This window comes from Peromyscus maniculatus, chromosome 4 (genome assembly GCF_049852395.1).
Source record: "Peromyscus maniculatus bairdii isolate BWxNUB_F1_BW_parent chromosome 4, HU_Pman_BW_mat_3.1, whole genome shotgun sequence".
Lineage (NCBI taxonomy): Eukaryota > Metazoa > Chordata > Mammalia > Rodentia > Cricetidae > Peromyscus > Peromyscus maniculatus.
Window position 1 is genome coordinate 3,778,010 of NC_134855.1, and position 23,243 is coordinate 3,801,252.

At 40.6% G+C, this 23,243-nt stretch overlaps 1 protein-coding gene across 5 annotated transcripts in view; it reads right to left on the bottom strand.

Moving 5' to 3' along the window:
- Window positions 1–23,243, bottom strand: part of Mrrf (mitochondrial ribosome recycling factor) — a 60,061-nt gene that overhangs the window by 36,680 nt on the left and 138 nt on the right. For 2 of the 5 annotated variants that reach the window (XM_015988761.3, XM_006995281.4), the window contains exons 2-5: window positions 18,125–18,336; window positions 11,525–11,680; window positions 6,962–7,080; window positions 306–397 (exon numbers count right to left, since the gene is read on the bottom strand). In XM_015988761.3, the coding sequence (XP_015844247.1) occupies window positions 306–397; window positions 6,962–7,080; window positions 11,525–11,680; window positions 18,125–18,336 (579 nt within the window). Of the gene's footprint in view, window positions 1–305; window positions 398–6,961; window positions 7,081–11,524; window positions 11,681–12,134; window positions 12,231–18,124; window positions 18,337–22,951; window positions 23,103–23,243 lie in introns of those variants that run through there. The other 3 variants (XM_042274776.2, XM_042274778.2, XM_042274777.2) reach the window with 3 other exon arrangements.

The following is a 23,243-nucleotide window of genomic DNA, read 5'->3' on the forward strand; positions in this document are numbered from 1 at the left end:
TACTGGTGGCTTTTCTTCCCTCCTAGAATTTATTTCATTTGACCTGCAATGACTTGGTGTGCTAAGTTGTCCTAACTTGCCAAGCAGAATATGTGAGGACAAGGTGTTCTACAAACTTACTGCTGTCGACCAGCATCTAGTACACAAGTCTGCATCAGCAAACTGATCTCATAGCATAGCCAGGATGAAAGATACAGGTAAGGGAGCCACACCATTGGCCCAAGAATGTCTCAAGGTACTACTAGTTTCCATCCAAAGATAACCATCCCGCGTCATTGAAAAACATGGATTTCAGCCAAACTTACTTAGGAATAGGTACCCGAATTAGTGTCCCTTCCACTTCTGGGTTCAGATTCATTCCACTTTCTCTTATAGCCTTGATAGCTGCAGCTGTACACTGAAAACCAGATCAAAAGGTAAACAGAATTAGTAAATAATTATTACCAGATGCAAGCCCTCTGTCGATAACTGGCAACCCATCTTGGCAGAACATGGAAACATTTAGTTCTGTTACCAGTAAGATCAGGAAGTTACACTGGTGTAGAGTGCTTTGATCAAGCTGAATAGCAAGCCATGTCCACTCCTGGTACCAGTGTACTGCGGAAGGAAAAAAAGAAAGGGAAGAAAAAAGAAAAAGAAAACAGCTCTGCTTCTTTGAAAAGATTTCAATGGTTTGAGGCAACACAGATCAAAACCACAATAAATCCTCAAGGGAGGAGGGCTGGTCTGTGCAAAGATTGGTGTAAAGACAGATGAAAGATTTCATACGTTAAAAATTCCAGTTGACATTTTACACTCAAAATATACCAGTGCCAGTTTGGAATGAGTAAATAAATTTAACTCATTCGCATCTACACTCATACCAAACTCACTCATGCTTTGGAATAAGCAGTAAACCTCCACTGGTGTGCACCACAGCAAAGGCGGAGTGATAGGAGAAAAGCATGGGTTTTGGAATCATAAAAACTTCAGTTTAAATCCAGCTTTGGGACCACATACCCTGAGCAATAAATCTGAACATTCATAATCTGAGATGATATGGTACCTAAACATCACAAAAACAATGAGATAATGAAAGCAATGTATCCAACTCAGTGCCTAGCACACAGTTAACATCCAATCAAGAGCAGCTATCGTATGAACAAACCATATCCATGTATTGAAAATGTGTAAAGTCCTCAAATTAATGGCGGAGTTAATGTAAAGATTATACTGACACACTGCTGTCCTCCTAACATCCTTCAGGAACTTCGCTTACAGGCTCACTCACTGGTAAACAGATTTCCTAAATGTCCAACCTCATACTTTAACAATATGCTGACTGCACCTTATATCAATCCTAAAGGCAACAGGAAGGGGGTGGAAGACATGGACTCACAAGAACAAGGCTTCTGACATGTTCCAGAGCTGATCCTTGCCATCTGAACTCAAAGGCCAAGTCCTGTCCTTGAGTTCCTCCAGCTTCACGTCTGAAAGGCATGGAGGGTGGTACACACCTATTTTACTTTTCCAAGCATTTCACTGTTACTGTTTTAGCAGAGGTATCTAAAAACTTACTCATTCCATCTTTAAATGGCCTTAATTCTACACCTGTATGAAGTCAAAACGACAAACCAGAACATCTACATACAGATGTGTAGAACCTAAGTGTGTACAGAATATAAGTATTTACAGTAAGTGTTTTAAATGGTGCCTCAGACCATAGGCTCTCAGTGTTAGAAAGGGGTCTCTGACATAACCAAGCACCACCTATTTATTATGAACAACAGGTCTACAGGGTATATTCACATCCTTTAGAATAGACAGCCCAAGAAAGATGCAATAAAGAGACAACCTATCAAACTTCAGTTACTCTCAGGGGTAAGGAGAGGCTGAGCTGCATTTAGTCTAATGTGACTTTGTCTTTATTCTTTTTAACAGATCCTCAACTCAATGTATTCAGTAATTACTACATAAAGAAATGAACAACGTGTGTGTGTGTGTGTGTGTGTGTCGATTGAGCTGGAGAGATGGCTCAGCAGTTAAGAGCATTTGCTGCTTTTACAGAGTACCCAAGTTTGGTTCTCAGCAGCTCACAACCACCTGTAACTCCAATTCTGGGAGACCCAATACCATTTTCTAGTCCCTGTGAGTACTGCATGCACACGGTGCACACATAAGCAGACGACACACTCATACACATAAAGTAAAAACAAACAGTAGGCAAAGAAATAAAGTAAATCTCTCTCTGCAGAGAATGACCACCCTTCATAAAACCATTCATAGAGTTAAAAGCAAAGGGCGAGCCCTCGCTTTAAAGAGGAAGCTTTATCTCCCATCCCCCAACCTTCCATAGCTTCTCGCTCCATAACCAAGGAAACACTGCTCTGACACCCTATGTCTCAGTGCTGTGAAGACACACCATGACCATGACAACTCTCATAAAGGAAACCAATTACTTGAGGTTGGCTTACAGCGTCAGAGGTTCAGTCCATTATCATCATGGTGAGAAGCACTACAGCATGCAGGTAGACATAAGGAGCTGAGAGTTCTAAATCTTAATCCACAGGCAGCAGAAGGAGACTGTCACACTAGGCCTAGCTTGAGCATATGAGACCTCAAAGCCTGCCTCCAGAGTGACACACTTCCTTCAAAAAGGCCACACCTACTCCAACAAGGCCACGCCTCCTAAAAGTGCCACTCCCTAAGGATCAAGCATTCAAAATACATGAGTCTTTGGGGGCTATACCTATTCAAGCCACCACACCCTACTATCACCAAACTCCTTTTCAGTCTGGTCCAAGTAGTTCATGCAGCCTTCCCCTGTAGGTACAAGAGTACTCACTACCGGGCTGGAGAGATGGCTCAGTAGCTAAGAGCACTGACTGCTTTTCCAGAGAACCTGAGTTCAGTTCCCAGCACCCACATGGCAGCTCAAAACTGTCTGTAACGCCAGCTCCAGGGGACCCAAAACCCATGGCAAAACACTAATGCACATAAAATAAGTACAAGAGTACTCGCTACCAACATCAAGCTAGGCAGGAGTATGTCTCACTATTTGCACCTTCACAGTGGAAGGCACAGCTCCAGTGAAGTGCTAAGCAAGTGTGCAGTAAAAGCTTGAATGACTACTATTAGTAATCCTATTTAAACCTATTAGAAAATGCATTTCTTGACTTTATTTCAAAACCTTATTTTACATTTAGTTTTTGTATGTCTTCATATTCAGGGAAAATGTTAGCTGAGATTTCCCATAAAGAAACTTACCGAAAGTAAGTCTTCTAATTTTTCTAGGTATGTATATTTTCGTTTGACACAAAATCATTTATTATGATTATAACATTTATTTATAATATAGTTATTAATATGATTATAATAATTTCCCTAACAGTATGTTTAAACTATTCATGGGTCAAACAAAAAAGGCACACACAGATATACAATACCATCCCTTATTTTTCGCCTTTACTCCATCACTGGAGGGGGACACTCACCGGCATCACAAGGCAGACTGGTTACTCTGCTCTCAATACTGACTGACTGGTTATGGCTGCTGGAATACTGTGTATTGAAAAAGATCACTGACCCCATTTGGAGACCAGCAGATAAAAGTTCCACTATCAACTAGCAATGCCTGCCCTTGTTATTCTTAAGCTAATCCACAATAATGGACAAGGGATGGCAACATGTCTGTACATAGGTAAACATATTCTTGAGAATTCAGAGTCAACTGTTAGTACCTTATCAATTACTGGCCTTACATTTCTTTATACCTCAGTGAGTCTCTAGAATAAAAGGCACACAAAAACAGACCTCTAGTATCTCTTCTCACCAATGAGTTCCCAACCCTCCACATAGAAACTCCTCAAGTGGAAGACACAAAAGACACTGGTGAGTTAATGGAGGACAGTGAAAGGAGTACAAGCCTCCACATCAAGCAGAGCCATGTTCAACAGCAGTGTGAAGTGAGGGGAGGTATTTCCCTTCTCTGATTCTACTGCCTCATCTACAAAACAGAACACTAGTGTTGATTTTCACTGTTGATGGTGTGGAAGAAGCTGTAAGAAAGTAACTGCCAACATGGCAGAGATTTGGTGCACATCAGTTCTTTCCCATCCACAGACAAATTATGGAGTCTGCTGGTGTATTGTTGTTGCTGTTGTTTGCTTTGTTCAAATGATGCTAAGTTTTCATTCACTTCTCTTCTTTCCCATCATTAACTGTAGCTTCAGGCATGTTTAGGGAAGAGGGCAACTCTGTGCACCATTATCAAGCAGAATATATGCTCAACAAATGCAACACAGTTTTTGCCTTCAACGTGTTTGAAAGATTATACATGTACTGTGTCCCAACAGCATGACACAGAAATGTTCAGATTTGGAAGGAAAGTCAATTGCACATGAAATAGAAAGGAATTCTATAAACACAAGGAGGATTAGCTCAGCATTTTGAAGCTACAAACCTCAGTACTTATAGGCAGCTTTTAAAGCTGGAGGAAGGACATGTTTAGCTAGAGCTGTTTGTTTAACGTACACAGCAGAAGAGATAAAGAAATTCAGAAGACTGCGTAACTCACCCTTCCTCCCTGGGCCTCTACAGGAGCCCTCTACTCACAACATGCTGGTTAAGCTTTTCCCAAAACCCAAGGAATTGCACACTAGAGAAATGGCAAAGATACTTTAGTTGAAAGATGAAAATATACTCCAACTTCCTAAGAAAAAATTAAGCAGTTAATACCTCCTCTTGCCTCCTAAGAGATGCTCTGGTGGCCAATCAGGTGCTACTTCTGTGAATACCATTTGCTACTTAATAACAGAAGTGGTTGGCTCTGAAAAGCAATCTGCCTGATGAGGTCTTCAAGCTGTGTAATTAGGAGGCTAGTCCCTAAATTGGCCTACAGTGCCTACAGGATTAGATGAACATGGCAGAGAGGCCTCAGGGTTTCAGAGGGACAGCAGGGAAAGAGTTGACAGTTCCTTTTCATCCGTTTCTACACTCCTCAGTGACATCATGAGTGAGTGCTTCCCTTCCATACACCTAATAACACATATCCACCAATTGAAGGACAATGTATGGAGGAATTCCATGTGCCTAGCACTGTTTGATGTGAACACAATGAATCAGTTATATATGACACTTCTACTACAAGCTTACAATCTAGTGAAAAAGTGACATCTACATTGTAATTCAAAACATGAATAGCAAACAGCCAGCTGAAAATGTTCCAGCCACAGGAGCAGTACCTAAAAAGACCCAGAGGGTACAAAAGTCATGATTCATTTCAAGGCCAGTCTTAAGTAGAGCAGAGTACCAGGAAGACAGTACCACAGGACTGCAGAGACTGGAAGCAGGCTGAGCCAGATCACCCAAAGCCTTCTTGTCCACAGTAAAGATTCTGAGAATAATACAACCCAATACATACTTGAAACATTAAAGTTCACTGTGCAGAACCAACAAGGGCAGTGGGTGAGCAACAACTCTAGAAGTAGGCCTGGCCTATCAGTCACAGGAGGCTTCTGACTGGAAATGGTTTCTTCTGCTCCTACTGGTAAGTTGGTTCATCAAATCCAAAACACAGCCTGCCAGTCACAAAACTACTGAGACAGAGACCAGAACAAGTGAGGGAATGGAGGCCAGCGAGGAAGTAACTTGCCAAATGACAAGGCAGAGAGAGGACTGGAGTTCAGGTTCTCTAGGTTTCTCAACTACAGTTAAAACCATACAGCCTCAAGGTTAAATGGAACTCACCTTCCAGTCTCTAACGCCAGCACTGCTTATGTTGTTCTGTCTAGTCTAGAGGAAGGTGAGTTCCTGGAGGTTCTTCTCCAAATTCTAATACAGAAGTCACAAAATGGTGGCCCTCAGGACATATCTGGCCCATTAAAATGTTTTATTTGTCTCAAGGTTTTTTTGTTTGTTTTGAGGCTGTCTCGTGTAGCCTAGGATAGCTTTGAATTCCTGATTTTACTGCCTGTGCCTCCCAAGATCTGAGATAACAGACACATGCCAGCCCTCCAGGATGTCCGCATTTTAAAAGGAGAAAAGTAAATTAGGCCAAAACATTTAGAGAGCAAAAATACTTTGTACAAAATTCGTGGTTACTGGTTTCTTTTGGAAATAAAAACTGGAGCATCTGTTAATATTAGTACCAGGCCTATATTTCTGCCTGGCAATTATCAGCAAGAACTAGGCAGAGGTGCCCCAGAGATAGGCCACATGGTTTCCAGGTATGCTGGTTTGAATGAGAATGTCCCCCTAAGGCTCACATATTTGAATGCTTGGTCTCCGTTTGGTGGAACTGTTTGGGAAGGATTAGGATGTGTGGCCTTGTTGGAGGAGGTGCATCACTGGGGGTCAGTTTTGAGGTTTCAAAAATTCTTACCATTCTTCACCATGCTCCAGTTCCATGCATACCTGCTGCCATGCTCCCCTCTATCATGATCACAGATAATTAAATTAAATGCTTTCTTTTATAAGTTGCCCTGGTCATGGTGTTTTATCATGGCAATAAAAAAGTAACTGAGACCCAGGTTACCAAACCCTTATACTGCCCCAAAGCCAATCACTTCCTCTCCATTATTGTTTTTCAAATCACTTACTTGGTCACACTATACATTTGAATTTAACAGATAAAAAATTAAGAGAGGGGCTGGAGAGATGGTTCAGTGATTTAGAGCACTGGCTGCTCTTCCAAGGGACCCCGGTTCAATTCCCAGCACCCACATAGCAGCTCACAACTGTCTGTAACTCTAGTTCCAGATCTGACGCCATCATACAGACATACATGCAGGCAAAAATACCAATGTAAATTAAATAAAGATAAAATCATTAAGAAAAATTTAGACATAAGAGACTTTTCTTGTCCTATATTTTCTTTAATAAATTTCTTTCCAAACTAAAGGGACCATTTCCTTTCTGACCTGATTAAACCTCTGTTATCCAAAAGAAACTGAAGACAGACCAATTCAATAAAACACCTTACCTCTGGGAAACTGGCCATATTCACCAAAATCAACTGCGGTGACTTCAGGGAGATCTGGCCAATGTGATTTAGAGCAAGCTTCCCATCAGCAGTTACCACAGTAATATGATCAAGGGATCCTAAAGAAAAAACAGTAAGGTTTAGAATTCTAAAAGACCTTAGAAGCCCGTACCTCTTAATCTAATTCTGATTCAAAAAGCATACAGGACTCCCTTACCAAAGTGGCAAAGCTGTTCATAGGAGCAGTTTCAGGCAGTGGATAGAGTATGCAATGAGCCACATTGGAATTCCTTGCTAGAACCAGGATAAGTAACCATTCTGGTCTACCTGGATTTAAAGCCTTCCCTGTGATACAGGACAGATCATCTGAAGGAAGCCAGGACAGGAACTCAAGCAGGGTAGGAACCTGGAGGCAGGAGCTGGTGCAGAGGCCATGGAGGGTGCTGCTTACTGGCTTGCTTTCTTATAGAACCCAGGACCACCAGCCCAGGAATGGGATTGCCCACAATGGGATGGGCCCTCCCCCATCAATCACTAATTTAAAAAATGCCCACAGGCTTGCCTACATCCTGATCTTGTGGAGGCATCTTCTCAATTGAGGCTCCCCTCTCAGATAACTTTAGCTGTGTGAAGTTGGTAGAATAAACTATCCAGCACAGAGCTGACACTGAAAAGCACTGACCTCCTTTCAGTAACTCTACCACTCACTAGCTAGAAAACCACTAAGAAAGACATCACTTGCCTCTCTCTGTGTGCCTTGGTTTCCAACTCAGCTTTAAAAAAAAGTAGCTGCTTTTTTTAAATTATGTGATGACTACAGCTAAACAAAAATGGCCAACTACATAACATACCAAAGAATAAGCACTGACAAGTCACCTCCTCCTGCCCCTTAGTTCTTACCACCATCCCACCCTGTAATGCTGTGACTATTACCATCACTTCAGAGGAGAAAATGAGACTTGAGGAAGATAAATGGACCAAGATCAGAGTTAACAAGCGAAAAACAATCAAGAGCCCTAAGTCAAACTCAAGTGTGCTCAAGTCTGATTTCAGACAAAGTTCTTCCCTTCTCTACACAGATCTGAGCACAGAATCATCAGGGCTTCAGCCTGTACTCTTGCACCCCCCAGAGATCCTGATTCTGCTGTAATGTTTTTAATTCACCACACAATTCTAGCACACAGCCAGTTTAGAACAATTTCCTTATGTCACCCTTGCCTTTGGTACTGGGGACCCACCTTTCAGAAGCAAGTACACATTGTGTGTGTGTGTGTGTGTGTGTGTGTGTGTGTTTGTATCACTGTTATCCTGGATCTTTTTCCACACCTATAAAATCCTAGGCAATTTTTTCCGAAGTCAAAAAAGATAAATAAGCCCACAATTCTCAATGGGAAATTCTTCTAAATCCCTGATTTCCTATACAAATGAAACTAGCAGAAAACCCTTGTCACTCACAGTAGAAACCACTCATGGATGGCTCACGTATCTTTCAAATAAACTGAAACTATTCTGGCAATACGCTGTAAGATGGTCCAAAGATCTGATTTGAAGTACTCAACCAGATTCAGTGTCATGACAGACAGTTGTGGACACCACTGGCTTTAACCTACAGAAAGTATAGGAGTATAATGATAAAAAGTCGCCTTGATTTTAAAATCATTCAAATACCAACTCACTGCTTCCAGAGTCTAAGCACCTTCTGGGCCTCTACTTCTTGATCTTTAAATGAGACCAAAACTATACTTAACAGGCTTTTAGGAGGATTAGACTCAAAAGTATATTAAAAAGCATTTATAGCTACAACCCATTAGTGCTGTTACTATTTTTTTAGAATTTTTGTATTTTAATCAAACGAATATCCTTGCATGTAATTTCCCTTCTATTAGGAATAAACTTCTCTTTTCTTGAAATTATAAAAGTTATTTAATTCACCATAGCTTAAAAACAAGAATAAACTTAACTAAGAAAGTATAGATGTCTACTTTAAGAATTACAAAGCAGAGGCAGGCAGATCTCTGAGTTCAAGGCCAGCCTGGTCTACAGAGTGAGTTCCAGGACAGCCAGGGCTACACAGAGAAACTCTGTCTCAAAAAACAAAAAACAAACAAAACAAAATAACTATAATCACTTATCATAATATTTTAGATTCATTTATAATTTTTCTCAACATTCCTTGAATAAATCCTATTTGAAGCTGGGTCTACTGACTCATTCTCATAATCCTAGTATTTGGTAAGATGAGGTAGGACAATCCCTGTAAAATTCTAGTATATAACTTATTTTTTCCTCAATGCTTTTTATTTTATTTTATTTTAAAACAGGTTTCACTGTGTAGCTTTGGCTGGCCTGCAACTCACTATGTAGTCTACTATGTGAGAATATACTTCTTTACTGGGTAACTCATGTTCCCTCTTTAAAGTCTCACTGTAGTGGTGTCTAATCTCAGGAGCCTTGTCTGACTCTTACGAACCCTCAAGCATCCTAAGGATGCTTCAACAATAATGGCAGCAGCTTAAGTTACTATGTTCTATAAGCAAAGCTCCAGTGCTAATGCTTTTTAATATTACTTGCTTTTATTATCTTATAAGGTGATTATTACCACCATCATTTTACAGATGAGGAAACTGAGGTAAACAGAATGAACTACCCAACATCACAACAGCTCTTAATAATAGAACTTAAATCCAAGTCCAGGCACAACCGTCTCCAAAGCCTGTCTTCACTGTTCTGCTGTTATGTGGTTTTATACACATTGGTTCACTTGTCTGCCCTTCCATATGAGGTTCTAAGTTCCTGGACATTAGATCTTCCCTCTCCATGTCCATACCTATTAAAGAAAGTGGTACGAAGTAAGTGCTCAGTACTACTGTGGTAAACAAATGGATGGACGAAGGACAAAGGGAAAGCAGCAAGAAGAAAAGAACAAGCCTGCATCTCAGGCAAGCGTTGACAGAATCCGCTGTTTCTGAGACACACGCAAGACAGAGGAGTGAAGAGGAAAGCACTGGCAGTCAGGTAGCAGAGAGAGACGATACAGAAGAGGCAGTCTAGCAGAGGACACGGGCTAAGCTTGGCTTGCTTTGCCCAGTTTCTTCACAGCCTCAAATTCTACACAGAACACACACAAACTTAACCTAAGGAAAAGAAGGAAGGAGGAGACTCTAAGGGGAGGTCTGCTGAAGGAGGATCTTAGGCCAGCCTCCCTGACTGGCTGTAAGAGCCTCTGCCCCAGAAGTCCCCACATGGGCATCTCAGTGTGCAGTTGTGGTGGCTCCTATTCCTCAATCCTTATCGACATAATGCATCAAGCCCTTTCCCCGCAATCTGTCCCCAGTGGGAATCTCCCTCAAGCTCCCTCCTGCCCCTCATTTTCTCAGAGGTTAACAGTTAACAAATTACACTCCCACCCTCCTTCCGAGCCCATCATCATCTTAAGTTCAACAAGAGTGGAACTGGCCGGCTCATTTTAAGTATCACGTTTCTCCCTGGGCTTCTCTCAAGCTGCTCTCTGGTTTCGGCTGCAGAATGTTAACAGGCAGAAAGCACAGGGGAGACAGAGCACTTTATCAGTTTCATACCTAAAATAATAAGCAAGCTTAAAATAAACAGTTGCGAAAGACTGAATGGCACGCTTTACTGTCAGCAAAGGCAGAAACACTCCAGCACAAAGGTTAACAAATGCCAGGAACTGCCTTCTAGTCTCACGCCAGATCGCATCTCTGAACTCAACGTGGTTCTGATCATTTTTAGAATGAACTGAGTACTTTTCACAAGCAAGTTCATAAAATATCTTCTATTTTCCTTACAAACTTCCCCAATTAAAACATGAGTGGGAGGGGCTGAAGCTCCCGCAGACACCTTCAGAGGGGGTCCCAGGCCTAACTATAGGATGATGACAATTTGCAGAAGGCCAATTTAACAGCAATTGGATTTTTCCTGCCCACTTGCACCATTAGCTGACAACCCACTTCTCCATCACATCTGCAAACAGTTCTCCTAGACAGTTCTGACATTTCCCACTTAGAAAAGCCACTTTCAGGAAGCTATTAACCTAAACAGAATCGGAATCTTCCTGGTCAAGCTCACGGGCACAGAAAGGCCTCAGGTGGGCAAGTCTGCAGAATTTGGTTTTCAGTGTAAGATAAGAACTGCCAAATAGGACAAACTAGAAAAAGCAAACTAAAGGACATAGAACTGTGAGTCTAGAAACCCACATATGCTTATAGCATCCACAAGAGAACCAAATTCCACAAGCACTGATCATGACAGGTTTTGTTCACTGCTATGCTAGTTCTCTGTGGACCAAGCACAATGCTACTCCACAGGAGACAGTTGCTTAATGGACACATGCAGCACTATCCCAGAACCATGACACAGTTAACTCACTCACATTCTACAGCCCCAAAGCCACACGGCAGGAATTGGACAAGGCAACTCCTCAGTTACAGAAAAATAACTGCTCATAAACACCAGTCAGTCAGGCCAAAGCTGGGACTGATAGGGTGACAGGCCCATGCTCTTTTCCACTATAACACTCCCTGAAACATCGGTTTAGCCACTAACCTGGTGCAGTCCTTATGTTGAGAGTCTTATTGAAATTATCCTTGAGTGCTTCCATCACAGATTTCATTTCTTCATCCACCTCTTCCAAGTTGATTATGTCCTCAACCAAGGCTGTGTTAATGTTCACTCTGGCCTGGGGCTGTCCTTTCCCTTTAGCTGAAAAGCGAACAGTGAGCAGAGGAGTAGACGCATACACAGAAATAATAAGCACTGACTTTTTTCTTTAAGTGCCTACTGTGTACAGGGCAAAATGCCAAATATTAGAAGTTTATAAACACATCCCTGCCCTACACAAGTGCTCACATCTACTAAGTATTGGCTAGCTCCCAGGTCTGTGCTAAAGCCTTAGCCATTAGCAAGAGCAAAGGCTTTATAATTAGACACTCTGGGTTACACCTGCTGTAGTGCATGCTGGCTTTAGGACATTGTGCAAGTTACTCTATCTTTGAGTACTGGGACAAATAAAATGTGTATTATAAGGCTGCTCCAATAATACAAAGTCACTTACACACCCAAAAGAGTGTTCTACATATACTAGGGAATCCAGGAGTAAATTAATACCTTATTTTTTCAGAAAAAAATGAAAGACAAGAAAGGTAAAGTGACTTGCCTAATGTCACAGGTCAGGAAATGGTCAAGTCAAGATTGGTCCCAGATCTGTCTAATTTTAAGCCCATGAACTTTTCATAAGACAATCTCCACAAATCTAATTGAGAGAAAGGAAATATATTAATTCAGTTTCAAATGCATACTAAGAAAAGGTTATGCTCAGCATTGTATGGCTGCTCTAGACAAAATGAACTGCAGAGACATTAATCCTACCCACCACAGCACACTGGCTTCTATTCTAGTAAATCAACAGTGCTGGAAGACGGACGGAATCTGATTTCATGTCTAAACCATCAGGGGTTTTTTACACACATTCTGAAATGTACATATGACACAAATACTCTTGTATTTCTACATGGGGGGGGGTGAGAAAGGAGAAGAAAGATGGAAATAAATAGTATCTGAGTAATGAAGACTACGATGCTTATTCACTAAACATTTAATAAAACATTAAAATCCATTCAGCAATGTTTATTATTGACTTGACTCTACACTATCTGTGTTTCACATCCTAATTTGCAATTTCAAATGTGCTCTTCCATTTAATTTCCAAGATAGTTCTGAGGTAGGAAAATAAGAACTTAAGATGCAGGCCATTGAAATATTTTGCCCCAAGTAACCAGCAAACAAGCAGCAAGGTAACTTTTCCAAAGGTTTGTCGGGTCACCACTCTGCTTGAAGATCCCACTGCTTTGGAGCAAACAAGCTAAGGGCTTAGAAGTTTTGGAACTGATAAAAAGATGTCAATTCAGAAAAACTGATTACAAGCAGGACAACAGAAGCAAATCCATATCTAGACAAATTGTAAATAAAAAAAATCAAAGACATACAGATCATTTTAAAAGATGGAGAGAAAAGACAGATTTATCCACACGGGATTAAAATTATACGTTGAACAAAGAGGCAAGACACAAAATACATACTACAGTAAAAAAAAGCCCCATATTAGAACAGTGTAACAGACAAAAACCAATCCATGCCATCAGACATCTGAGTAACAGTCACCAGGGAGGGGGCACAGGGAGAGGGTGGCACTCACTAGATGTGGATAAAAAGGGACTTCTGATGTGCTGAAAATATTCAAATCCAGGACTTGAGTGTTCCACCACAGAGCTACACCCCAGCCTCTGGTTTCTGAGACAATATCTTGCTATGTATGCCTGTCTGTCTGTTTCAGCCTCCCGAGGGCTAGATTATAGGCATGACCCCCCCCCCCCAACACCAGTTCTTGATTGAGGGGAAAGGGGAGTCCTGGCTACAATGGTGATTTCAATTTGTAAAAATTAGCAAGTGTAGTTTATTTCTATGAAAAGGTTTAAAAAAAAAAGTTTTTACTATCCAAGTAAAGACAGATGGTATACACACACATCTTGCAAATCAGCAGAGATGAAAAAGGAATAAAGAAATCTGATTAACTTAATAGAAAGGAAGAAAAAGTTAAGAAAGCCACAAAAAAGTACAAAACAAGATTAAAATGTAAATACTCAACAAATAGGATAAACAGAAATGAACCAAAATGACTAGCTAAAAGTTCAAGGTTCTCAGTGAGACTTTAACTTAACCATATAGAATATACAAGAAAATTTATAAATATATGAAATCACAGGTTTAATGGATAGGGAAAATTTTATAGGCCTGAAAAATACTAATGAAAATAAAGTTGGGTTTATTATATTAACGGCAAGTAAAGCATTTTAAGACAATGTACTATTAGAAATGAGGGCTACTTCAAAATAACATCAGAAGATATATAACAATTCTGGGCTTAAATATATAGCCATAAGGTAGCCTCAAAATTAAAAAGGGGAAACTGTTCAATCTACACTCACACCAGGAGATTTTAACACACTTTTCTTGGTAACTGATAAGCAAAGGAAATAAAAAGTTAAGTGAATGGAAAATGTGATCCTAAGTACAGACTACCTTTAAGCCCATCACTCAGGAAGCTATGATATCTTTGAATTCAAGGCCAGCTTGACCTACACATGAGTTTCAGGGCATCCAGAGTTACATGTTGAGACCTTGTCCCAAAAAGAGTAAGTAGAAAATACAAAAAATATTATCAACAAAATAAGAGACTCACAACATTAAAAGATTTTTTTTAGCCAGTCAATGGTGGCACATGCCTTGGGAGGCAGGAGTAGGCAGATCTCTGTGAGTTCAAAGCCAGGCTGGTCTACAGAGTGAGTTCAAGAACAGCCAGGACTATACAGAGAAACCCTATTTCGAAAAAAAAAACAAATAAAGATTTTTTTTTTTTAAAGCTTGTAACACTGATAAACTTCTGGTAAAATGATGATATGAAAGATGCTAAGAAAAAGAGAACATATAAGAGTTATCAAAACAGTAAAAATTTTAATCTTTTGTTTTGTGTTCTGTTTTTCGAGGCAGGGTTTCTCTGTGTAGCGCTGGCTATTCTGGAACTTGCTCTGTAGACCAAGCTGGCCTGGTCCCCCTACCTCTACCTCCCAAGTGCTGAAAACTTTGAATCTTAAGAGGCTATTAGGTGCAATTTTAGACCAACAGCTTTGAAGACATAAAAAAAATTCTAAAATAGAAAATATAAGCAGTCTCATAACTATTAAAGAGACTGGATCTCTAATTTCAAGTTTATATACACTTTCCAAATCCAGATGACTTACAGGCAGGTTCTACCTAGGAGACAAGGAACTTTAACCATCCTACTGCATCCTATTACATGAGATATGATGCACTCATCTCACACCATAAGGCTAATGTCAACAACAAGACCTAATAAAGGCAGCAAGAGTCAAGCCCTTCAGTATGTGGAATTACATTCAGCCTAATCTTACACATGCAAACACAGACTAAAGAGCCTAACACTTAATCCCATATACAAGCTTGCTAAGTCCAGCAATGAATACACAGATTATGTATCAAGCAAGACATATACAAATTATCAAAAACAAGCAGGGCATTTGTCAAAAACGCAAAAATGATTTAACACAAGAAAAGCTTTTGATGTTGAGTTATTCTATTAATAGATTCAAGGCAGGGGAGTACTGGGGATTGGCATAGAATAGAGTACATGCTTAGCCCACACCAGGCCCTGAGTTCAATTCCCAGTCCTGCAAAAACTAAAGGGTCGGAAGGTAGGACCACCTCAATGACCATATGTATCATTTGATTAGAAGTTGGTGTCTTTTAAACAGCTCAAGGATTAGATACATTTACCTAAAAGAGACTTCAAAAATATAAAGGAAACATTCTTTACATCAACATATAAGAAGTGTTCTCTCTAAAATCAAGAATAAAAACGGATGCCCATTATCACCAATCTCACTTACTTAAATTAGAGATCCCAGGCAGTCCAGTGAAGGGTAATTCCAGGGAAATGGGGATGTATGTGCATGCATATGCACCAAAACACATGTACAAGAATGTTTATATTGTAATGATACTGCTAGTTTAACTCCAAATTCCAAGTGACCCAGATGCCATTACAGGATAGATACATAAACTACAGCGGCACATCTGGGACACTATAAAAAAATTAAAGCACACAGCAATTGTTGCAGGTACAACATGCAAACAGCTCACAAGAAATCTGTTACCCCACAAAGCCAAACATCAAGTTCAAAAAGGATGAAACTAATCTATGGTGTTAAAACCAATCTCCTGCTGAAGCTTCTAGAATATGGGATGTTTTCTTCTTTTCTTTTTTTTAATAACTTTTGTTTCTGTTTTTTTTTTTGTTTGCTTGTTATTTTGTGGTTGCTGTTATGTAAGTGTGGCTCACCTAGAATTTGTTACACAGCCCATGCTAGCCTTAAATTTATAGTGAACCTCCAGTCTCTGACTCCCAAGTGACACCATGGCATGCTACATTTTATTTCTTTTAATTTAATTTTATTATTTTATGTGTATAAGTATCTACCTGCATGTATGTCTGTGCACTACAGGTGGGCCGAGTGCCCAGGCAAACCAGAAGAGGGTCTTGAGTCCTCTAGAATTATAGTTACAGACGGTTGTGAGCCACCATGCTGATGCTGGGAAAAACCCCCAGTCCTCTGGAAGAGCAGCCAGTACTCTTAGCTGCTAAGCCATCTCTCCAGTCCCCTATATTTTATTTCTTGATCTGGAAGATGGATACAAGGTTGTGTGCACTTTCTAAAACTCCACTGTGACAACCACTTAACAATGTAGGAATATACTTTTCTGTATATGCTATGCCTCAAAATAATTATGAGTATATCATAAAATGATACAATAATGATATCATTTTCTAGAAAATGTTGGTTTGTGACTATAAATTTCACATAGAAAAGGAAAAAGGCAAGAAAAAAAAAAGTGTGTGACAGGTAAAAATCTGCAGCAGTGCACACAAGCCTTATGACTGGTTCCAGAAGTAAGGGCAACTTAGTGAGGAAACAGCAGGTCAACAGAACAACCAGGAATTAGCAGCACCAACTGGATGACAAAGTGCTGGCAACACAGCTCATGGCCTGTGTGAAAAAGAAACCTAAACTGAGCTTTAGTTTCTGTTTTTGAGATAAAGTCTCAATTTGCAGACCAGGGTGCCCTGGAATTCACTATGTAGCCCAGGATTACGTTCAACTGTCAGGAATCCTCCTGCCTCAGCCTCTCAAGCACTGGGATTACAAGTGTGGGCCACCACAGCCAGCTTTTCAGTTAAAATTATTAATTCACACCACATTCAGAAATAAATTACCTTGGGATAGAAAAGCATTCTTGAAAAAGATACAAAGAGTAAAAAAAACTGAAAATGACCACATTCACAGACATAACACCCTGGTAACACAAACAGTAAGGGATAGTATCCCTATTGTAGAAAGACTCCAAGGGATCTAAGAGAATGAAAAGAGCCGACTCTTAGAGGAGCAGCCAAAAAAGATGAAGATGCTGCTTGCAGGCCATACTGAGCATCTAGAAGACTGTGATGCCATGGTGTCAGAATCGCCAGCTTCCCTGTCCTTCCTCTATCTGGAGGCAACCATGAGCAATTCTTTTCCAAACAACTAGACCCTGGCTTCTGTATTTGCAACATGTTAAAGCCTGTATTCATTAGACAATTGTAAGGATTTCTTCACTGGAAAATTATAATTGTTTCCAATGAATAATGGTAAGGATTGGATTAGAAAATCTCAAAAATAAGATACAAATCACATCTGAACTTAACAAGATAAGTCTTCTAAGAGTTAATTTTATTTCAGAAGCACGTTAATCCTCCTTTCAACAAAAGCAGATCTGTGTGAAAGCAGAAAAGGAAAGACTTAGGAGCACATTCTAGCACCATCCTCAACAGCAGACCACCTGACCCCACCCCAGACAGGGGGTCTGCCTGATCACTCTCTGTCATCCATTCATCCAAGTTTCTGAAAATACAGTATATATACCAGCCCTGGAGAGTGCTAAACCGCAAAGAAACTGATGTTCATCAGATCCAACATAGCAGGCAGCTAACAAACAATAATCAATTTTACAACTGATTAATTAATTACTTCAGTTCTAAGAGTGTCAAAAGTTAAGTAACAGTGTACATGAGTGCATGTAACAGGGAATCTGACCCAGTCTCAGGCCAAGGAAGGCATCCTGGAGGAAGTGGCATTTAAGCAAAGACCTGCGGTACATCAAAATCTCATTCTTGGATGACATAAGCCATTAAGATCATCCATCTAACTCGTAGTTTTAATGCCCTGTCACCCAAAACCCTTCTGGCTTTAATTATACCCCCAATCCGAATCTTCCTAAAGAATGAGTGTATGCTGATCCCTGCCATAAGCACTCCAGCAGGCTTGATACTTTTACCTCTAGTTCTGCATCTAAATAAAATAAATGAGGCATTTTCTGAGCCACCAAGAAAATAAATGAGGTGTAATGGTAACCAAACAAGCCCTGGGTTCCAACACAGTCTGCATGTGAACTTCTGAGACATCAGGAAGGACTCTGAACATCTCTGAGATCTCTGCAAATGTAAGAAAGGACTGAGAGGGGAAGGAGATCACCTACCTTTTGCTTTCTTGGTTGCAAACTGGCGAACTGGCATGGCTGGGTAGGCTAAGTACTGCCTGTGGTCATGTTGTCTTCCATGCACAGGTTTCATGGAAACTTCTGAAACAGGTCTGGTCAAAGTAGCAAGGTAAGTGCAAAAGGCAGGGTGTAGCCGGCGGAAGCAGTATACTCCCAAGGCCATGATGGGAGAGAATCCACAGAAACAGCCACTAAAAAGAGAAAGACAAAAGATTCCAGTAAAAGAAAGCCCACAACAACTTTCAAAACTAATCCACACCAACTACCAAGCAATTCCTCTAACTGGGCCATGAACTTGGCAATTCACATACTTAACTCTAAGCCGCCTCCCAACAGACTCAGGAAGAACTATTATCCTCATTTCACAGGATGAAAAAACTGAAGCTCAGACTTAAGTGACCCACCCTGTCTGTGGAGTTCTTTCAGTGCATTTAAATGCCTATTAAGCAAATGTGCAGCAGCCTAAATCTGTGATGATGCTAATTAAGCTTTATATGAGCAAAAGCACAAAATCTTGATAAAGCTTAAAGAGGAAGGGCAGAGTACTAGAAGAGGACTTTAAGTAAGAAAAACATTTTAATAGGCATAAAATGACTAGAGAATTTACATGGCAGCATTTAATTAAAATTTTCTTTGGTTCCTTATGCACTGATTACCAATTAGAATGCACTTTAATTTGAGTCTGAAGCATGATTGAGGTTTGAGGTCTTCCACAGTCTAGAACTAGGAAACGCCAACATCCATTGAGTTAACACAAGTTATACACACTTCTGAGGTCTTTGACCATACAAAGATGCTATTGCTTCCTCAGACAGAACACAGTCCTAGTCAACAAATACAACACTAAGAATTTCTGCCAAGAATCTGGTTATTACTTAGCTAAAAAATTAAGAACAATTTAGTATCAAGTGTCTGAAAGCACTATCTTTGAAAATCACATTTCATTAAAAAAAAAAAAACTGCTCAAATGGTGATGTAGCATTATGGAAAACAAGAGTTGGCATTCTGCAGCATGAAGACATAAAATCCAATCCCAGCTCCAGTTTCAAGGACTTCCATGCTAGGGTCAGATATGATGAGGGCACCTGCACTCATGTCAGGACTGTAAAGTGGCCTAGATTCAGTCAAATGTGATACATCTGCCTGGGGTAATTCATCCTTTCCCTATCAATGAGAAAGATAAGCCTCATTTAAAAATGGAATACCAAATACGTATAAAACATTCAGCATGGTACCTGGCACACGCTAACTGCTCAAGAAGTGTGACTATTGTTGACTATTATTACCATCACTACTTCTTTTTAGTGAAAAGAAAAAGAGCAACACATAATGCCACATATGGTGAGGAATGCCTATAATCCTAGCAGTTAGGTGTACACAGGAGGAATAGGGGTTCAAGGTCATCCTCAGTTAAACAGCAAACTAGAGGCTAGCTTAAGCTAGATGTGATCTTGTCTTTAAAAGACAAGCAAAAAAGGAAGGGAATGGATAAAGCAAAGGCGAACCATTTCTCCTGATGGGATTTTTAACAAGTTATGCTGGATATCAGCAATCAGCATGTGAAGTTCACACAAACGCAGGCCTGGGCTGCTGGCTCACTCATATCAGTTCATTTACTCCCGTGAGTAATGCCGCAGATAAAGCATTATAGTCCTACTTTGTAGATATTGAAACTGAGGCCCAGAGAGATTAAGACACTGCCCAAGAATATGGAACTAATAGTCCAAACTGTTCACAAAAGTTTGGCTTTGAGTTGACATTTCTAAATCTAAGTTTCTACCTACTCACATTTATATCCAAATATGGCTGCATAATAATGTGCAGTTTGGGTTTTTTTAGTTGGCAGGGTCTCAATCTGGCTGCAGTGTGTGTGACAGGTTTCCTGGAGTTCCTGTTGTGGGTCATAATACCAATCCACAAAGCCACAGCAAACTAAAATGGGTTAGAAATAAACAACCTTTGACAGAAAATCCAGCACTAAAAAGCAGGCCCAACACATGTGAACCGGAAGACAATTCTATAAATACACCACATTGCTGGAATGCTTGAGGCATACGTTTCCACTGCACAGAAGCCGGGGAATTTCACAGTGAAGTTCAATAAACCAACCTGTTAGGTCTCTAACCTTAGGAACATGAACTCTCAGGTCAGTATATGAAGCATTAAAAGTGAAGAAGAAACTTATGAAGAGTTTAAGTATGTTCCAATAACATTAATTTACTCACAATAGAATGTTTCCCTACTTACTACATGTGTAACCTTGAGTAGGTTAGTCATTCTCAGCAACAACTTCCACATCTTTTCTCACTTTAAATAACTAATATTTTTAATAATAACTTACTTATTTTTATTTTATGTTTTATTTTATCTTATGTGCCTTGATGTTTTGCCTGCATGTATGTCTGTGTGAAGGTGCCAGATCCCCTTGAAAGACAGTTGTGAGCTGCCATGTGGGTGCTGGGAACTGAACTCAGGTCTTCTGGAAAAACAGCCAGTGTTCTTAACCACGGAATCATCTGTCCAGCCCCCAGATAACTAATATTTTAATAACAATTTTTGTTTACTCTATAAGAGTTTCATACACTTATGAACCTATATCCTAGCTTGTCCACTGTCCTAGTAACCCCTTCCAATCAGCTGTGTATTGATACGCAACATACATTTCTAATATGTTTGAACACGACCTTATGTATAAGATACTTTTCCCATTTTATTGTATTTGATTACCACACACATTTTACAAAATAAACTGATCTTCCATTTCCTCATGAGCTTCTCCCATTCCTGACTTTTCAAATATGATATTAAGAGGGCTGGAGAGATGGCTCAGAGGTTAAGAACACTGGCTGTTCTAACACAGGATCTGGGTTTGATTCTCACACCACATGGTGGCTCACAACCATCTATATAACTCCAGTCCTAGGAAATTCAACACCCTCTTCTGGCCTCCACAAGCACTAGGCACATATATGCATGTAAGCAAAACACCCATAGACATACATTTTTGTTGTTGTTTTTCAAGACAAGGTTTCTCTGTGTAACAGCCCTGGCTGTCCTGGAACTGTCTCTGTAGACCAGGCTGTCCTTGAACTCACAGAGATCCACCTGCCTCTGCCTCCCAAGTACTGGAATTAAAGGCGTGCACCACCCCACCATCCTCCACCCCCCATACACCTACCCAGAACAATAAAACATTTTTTAAATCATTAAATATGCTTGGAATGGTCTCCCCTTGTCTCTCTGCCATCGTTTTTCTTTAGATGACTTAAGCATCTGTCTGTCAGAGCACAGGGTCAATGGCCACTTCTTCCAACTATGTCACATTTCCTGAAATCCAGTTTTCATACCCAACACTTCATCACAACACTTAGTTTTTAACATAAAAGTAAATATTTGTGTAATTGTTCGATCCTTGTCTAAATATCTCCACATGGCTGCTGGCACTCCATAGACTATTCTAGTAGACTAATCTACTTGTTCACTACTGTATTCTGTACTTAGGATAGTACAAGAACACAGACATCGTACAGATGTGATAAGTATGGTAAGAGACTTCTAGAAAGATTAAATCCTTGTCCAATGTCAAAATGCCCACATCAGAGTTGGAATCTACACTTCTGATGGCAGGTCCTGGGATCTGCTTCTCATCACTGCTTTTCCAGTTCTTTGCTTGGAAGAGGGTGTGCTCTTTTTCAAATTCAGTGTCATATAAAGAAAGGTATTTGTAATATCTGACTCAATACAGCATCTTAATGTCCTTGGCACAAGCCAAAGAGGAATGATAAAATTTAACAAGTGGACAAAAGGCTTTGCCTCAAGACTAGAAGGCCTAGACTCCAATATCCCCACTTTATCAATCCCCATCACATGTATCTTTTGGATTCACAACCACTCCCATTCAAAAAGCATGTATCTCAGCTCCACCAAGGACCTGCACTGGAGCAAATCATTTCTCCTAGCTTGGTTTTTTTCCTCAACCATTAACTGAAGGAATCAGATGACGTTTCCAGCTTTCCAACTACAAGTTCTCCAAAATTCTGGGAAATGCAATGGAATGTGCATTTCCTTCCCTTACAGGGAAGGCCATCCCGCTCCAGGATGAACCCTCACACACTATAGAAAATGCAAAGGCCAAGAATCGGGGTAAGGAGGGGATTCCTCCTGATGAGCAGAGGTTGATCCTGCTGGTAAGCAGCTGGAAGATGGCTGTACTTTGTCTGACTACAAAATTCAAAAGGAGTCCACTCTTTATCTTGTGTTGAAACTTCGTGGTGGTGCTAAGAAGTCTTTCTTACACCACTCCCAAGAAGAAGAAGCATAGAGAAAGGTCAAGTTGGCTGTGCTGGAATACTATAAGGTAGATGAAAAATGGCAAAATTAGTCAACTTCGAGCGTCCTTCTGATGAATGTGGTGCTGGAGTTTTCATGGCTGGCCACTTTGAAAGACATTACTGTGGCAAGTGTCTGACTTACTGCCTCACCAAACCAGAAGACAAGAAGTGTGTATGAGTTAATAAAAAGACAAGAATGGGGAGAAAAGAAAGAGCACCAAACTTTGAGACGGCCTAGGCAAGAGTCCTGCTTCTAGCACTTCCTAAGCAATCTCAATCTCATCTGTAAAATTTGCCAGAGTAGTGGAAATGTTGAAGTACCATCGAAATGACAACTGTTTGCCCACAGGACGGCAGAGTGACGATTTTAAAAGCCCAGGCGTTCGATTCAGGCCTGGGTGGCATTTCAACTCCACCACTTGGGAGCCGTGAAACCCTAGTAAGGATAGTGCTTCATCACTGGGAATAATTATACCTCTGCGCGTAGCGCTGGTCGGAAGAGGCGACATTCCTGTCAGGTGACGTCCTAAATATCAGGAACTATTTACCGAGTTCCCTGCAAGGCTCTAAATGCGGAGTGAGTGACACGAGCCCCGCCCCCACCCGAGAGGGTAGAGGGACCAGAAGTCCCGCCCCTGGCCTTAGGTCGAGCCGAACTCTGCTGAGCCGGTCACGGGCGGTAGCCTAGCCCCACGAGGTCCCTTCGAGGTCCTTGAAAAAGTGTCAGTGGCAGCTGGACCCCGCCCGCGCCTTGAGACCCCTGGAGG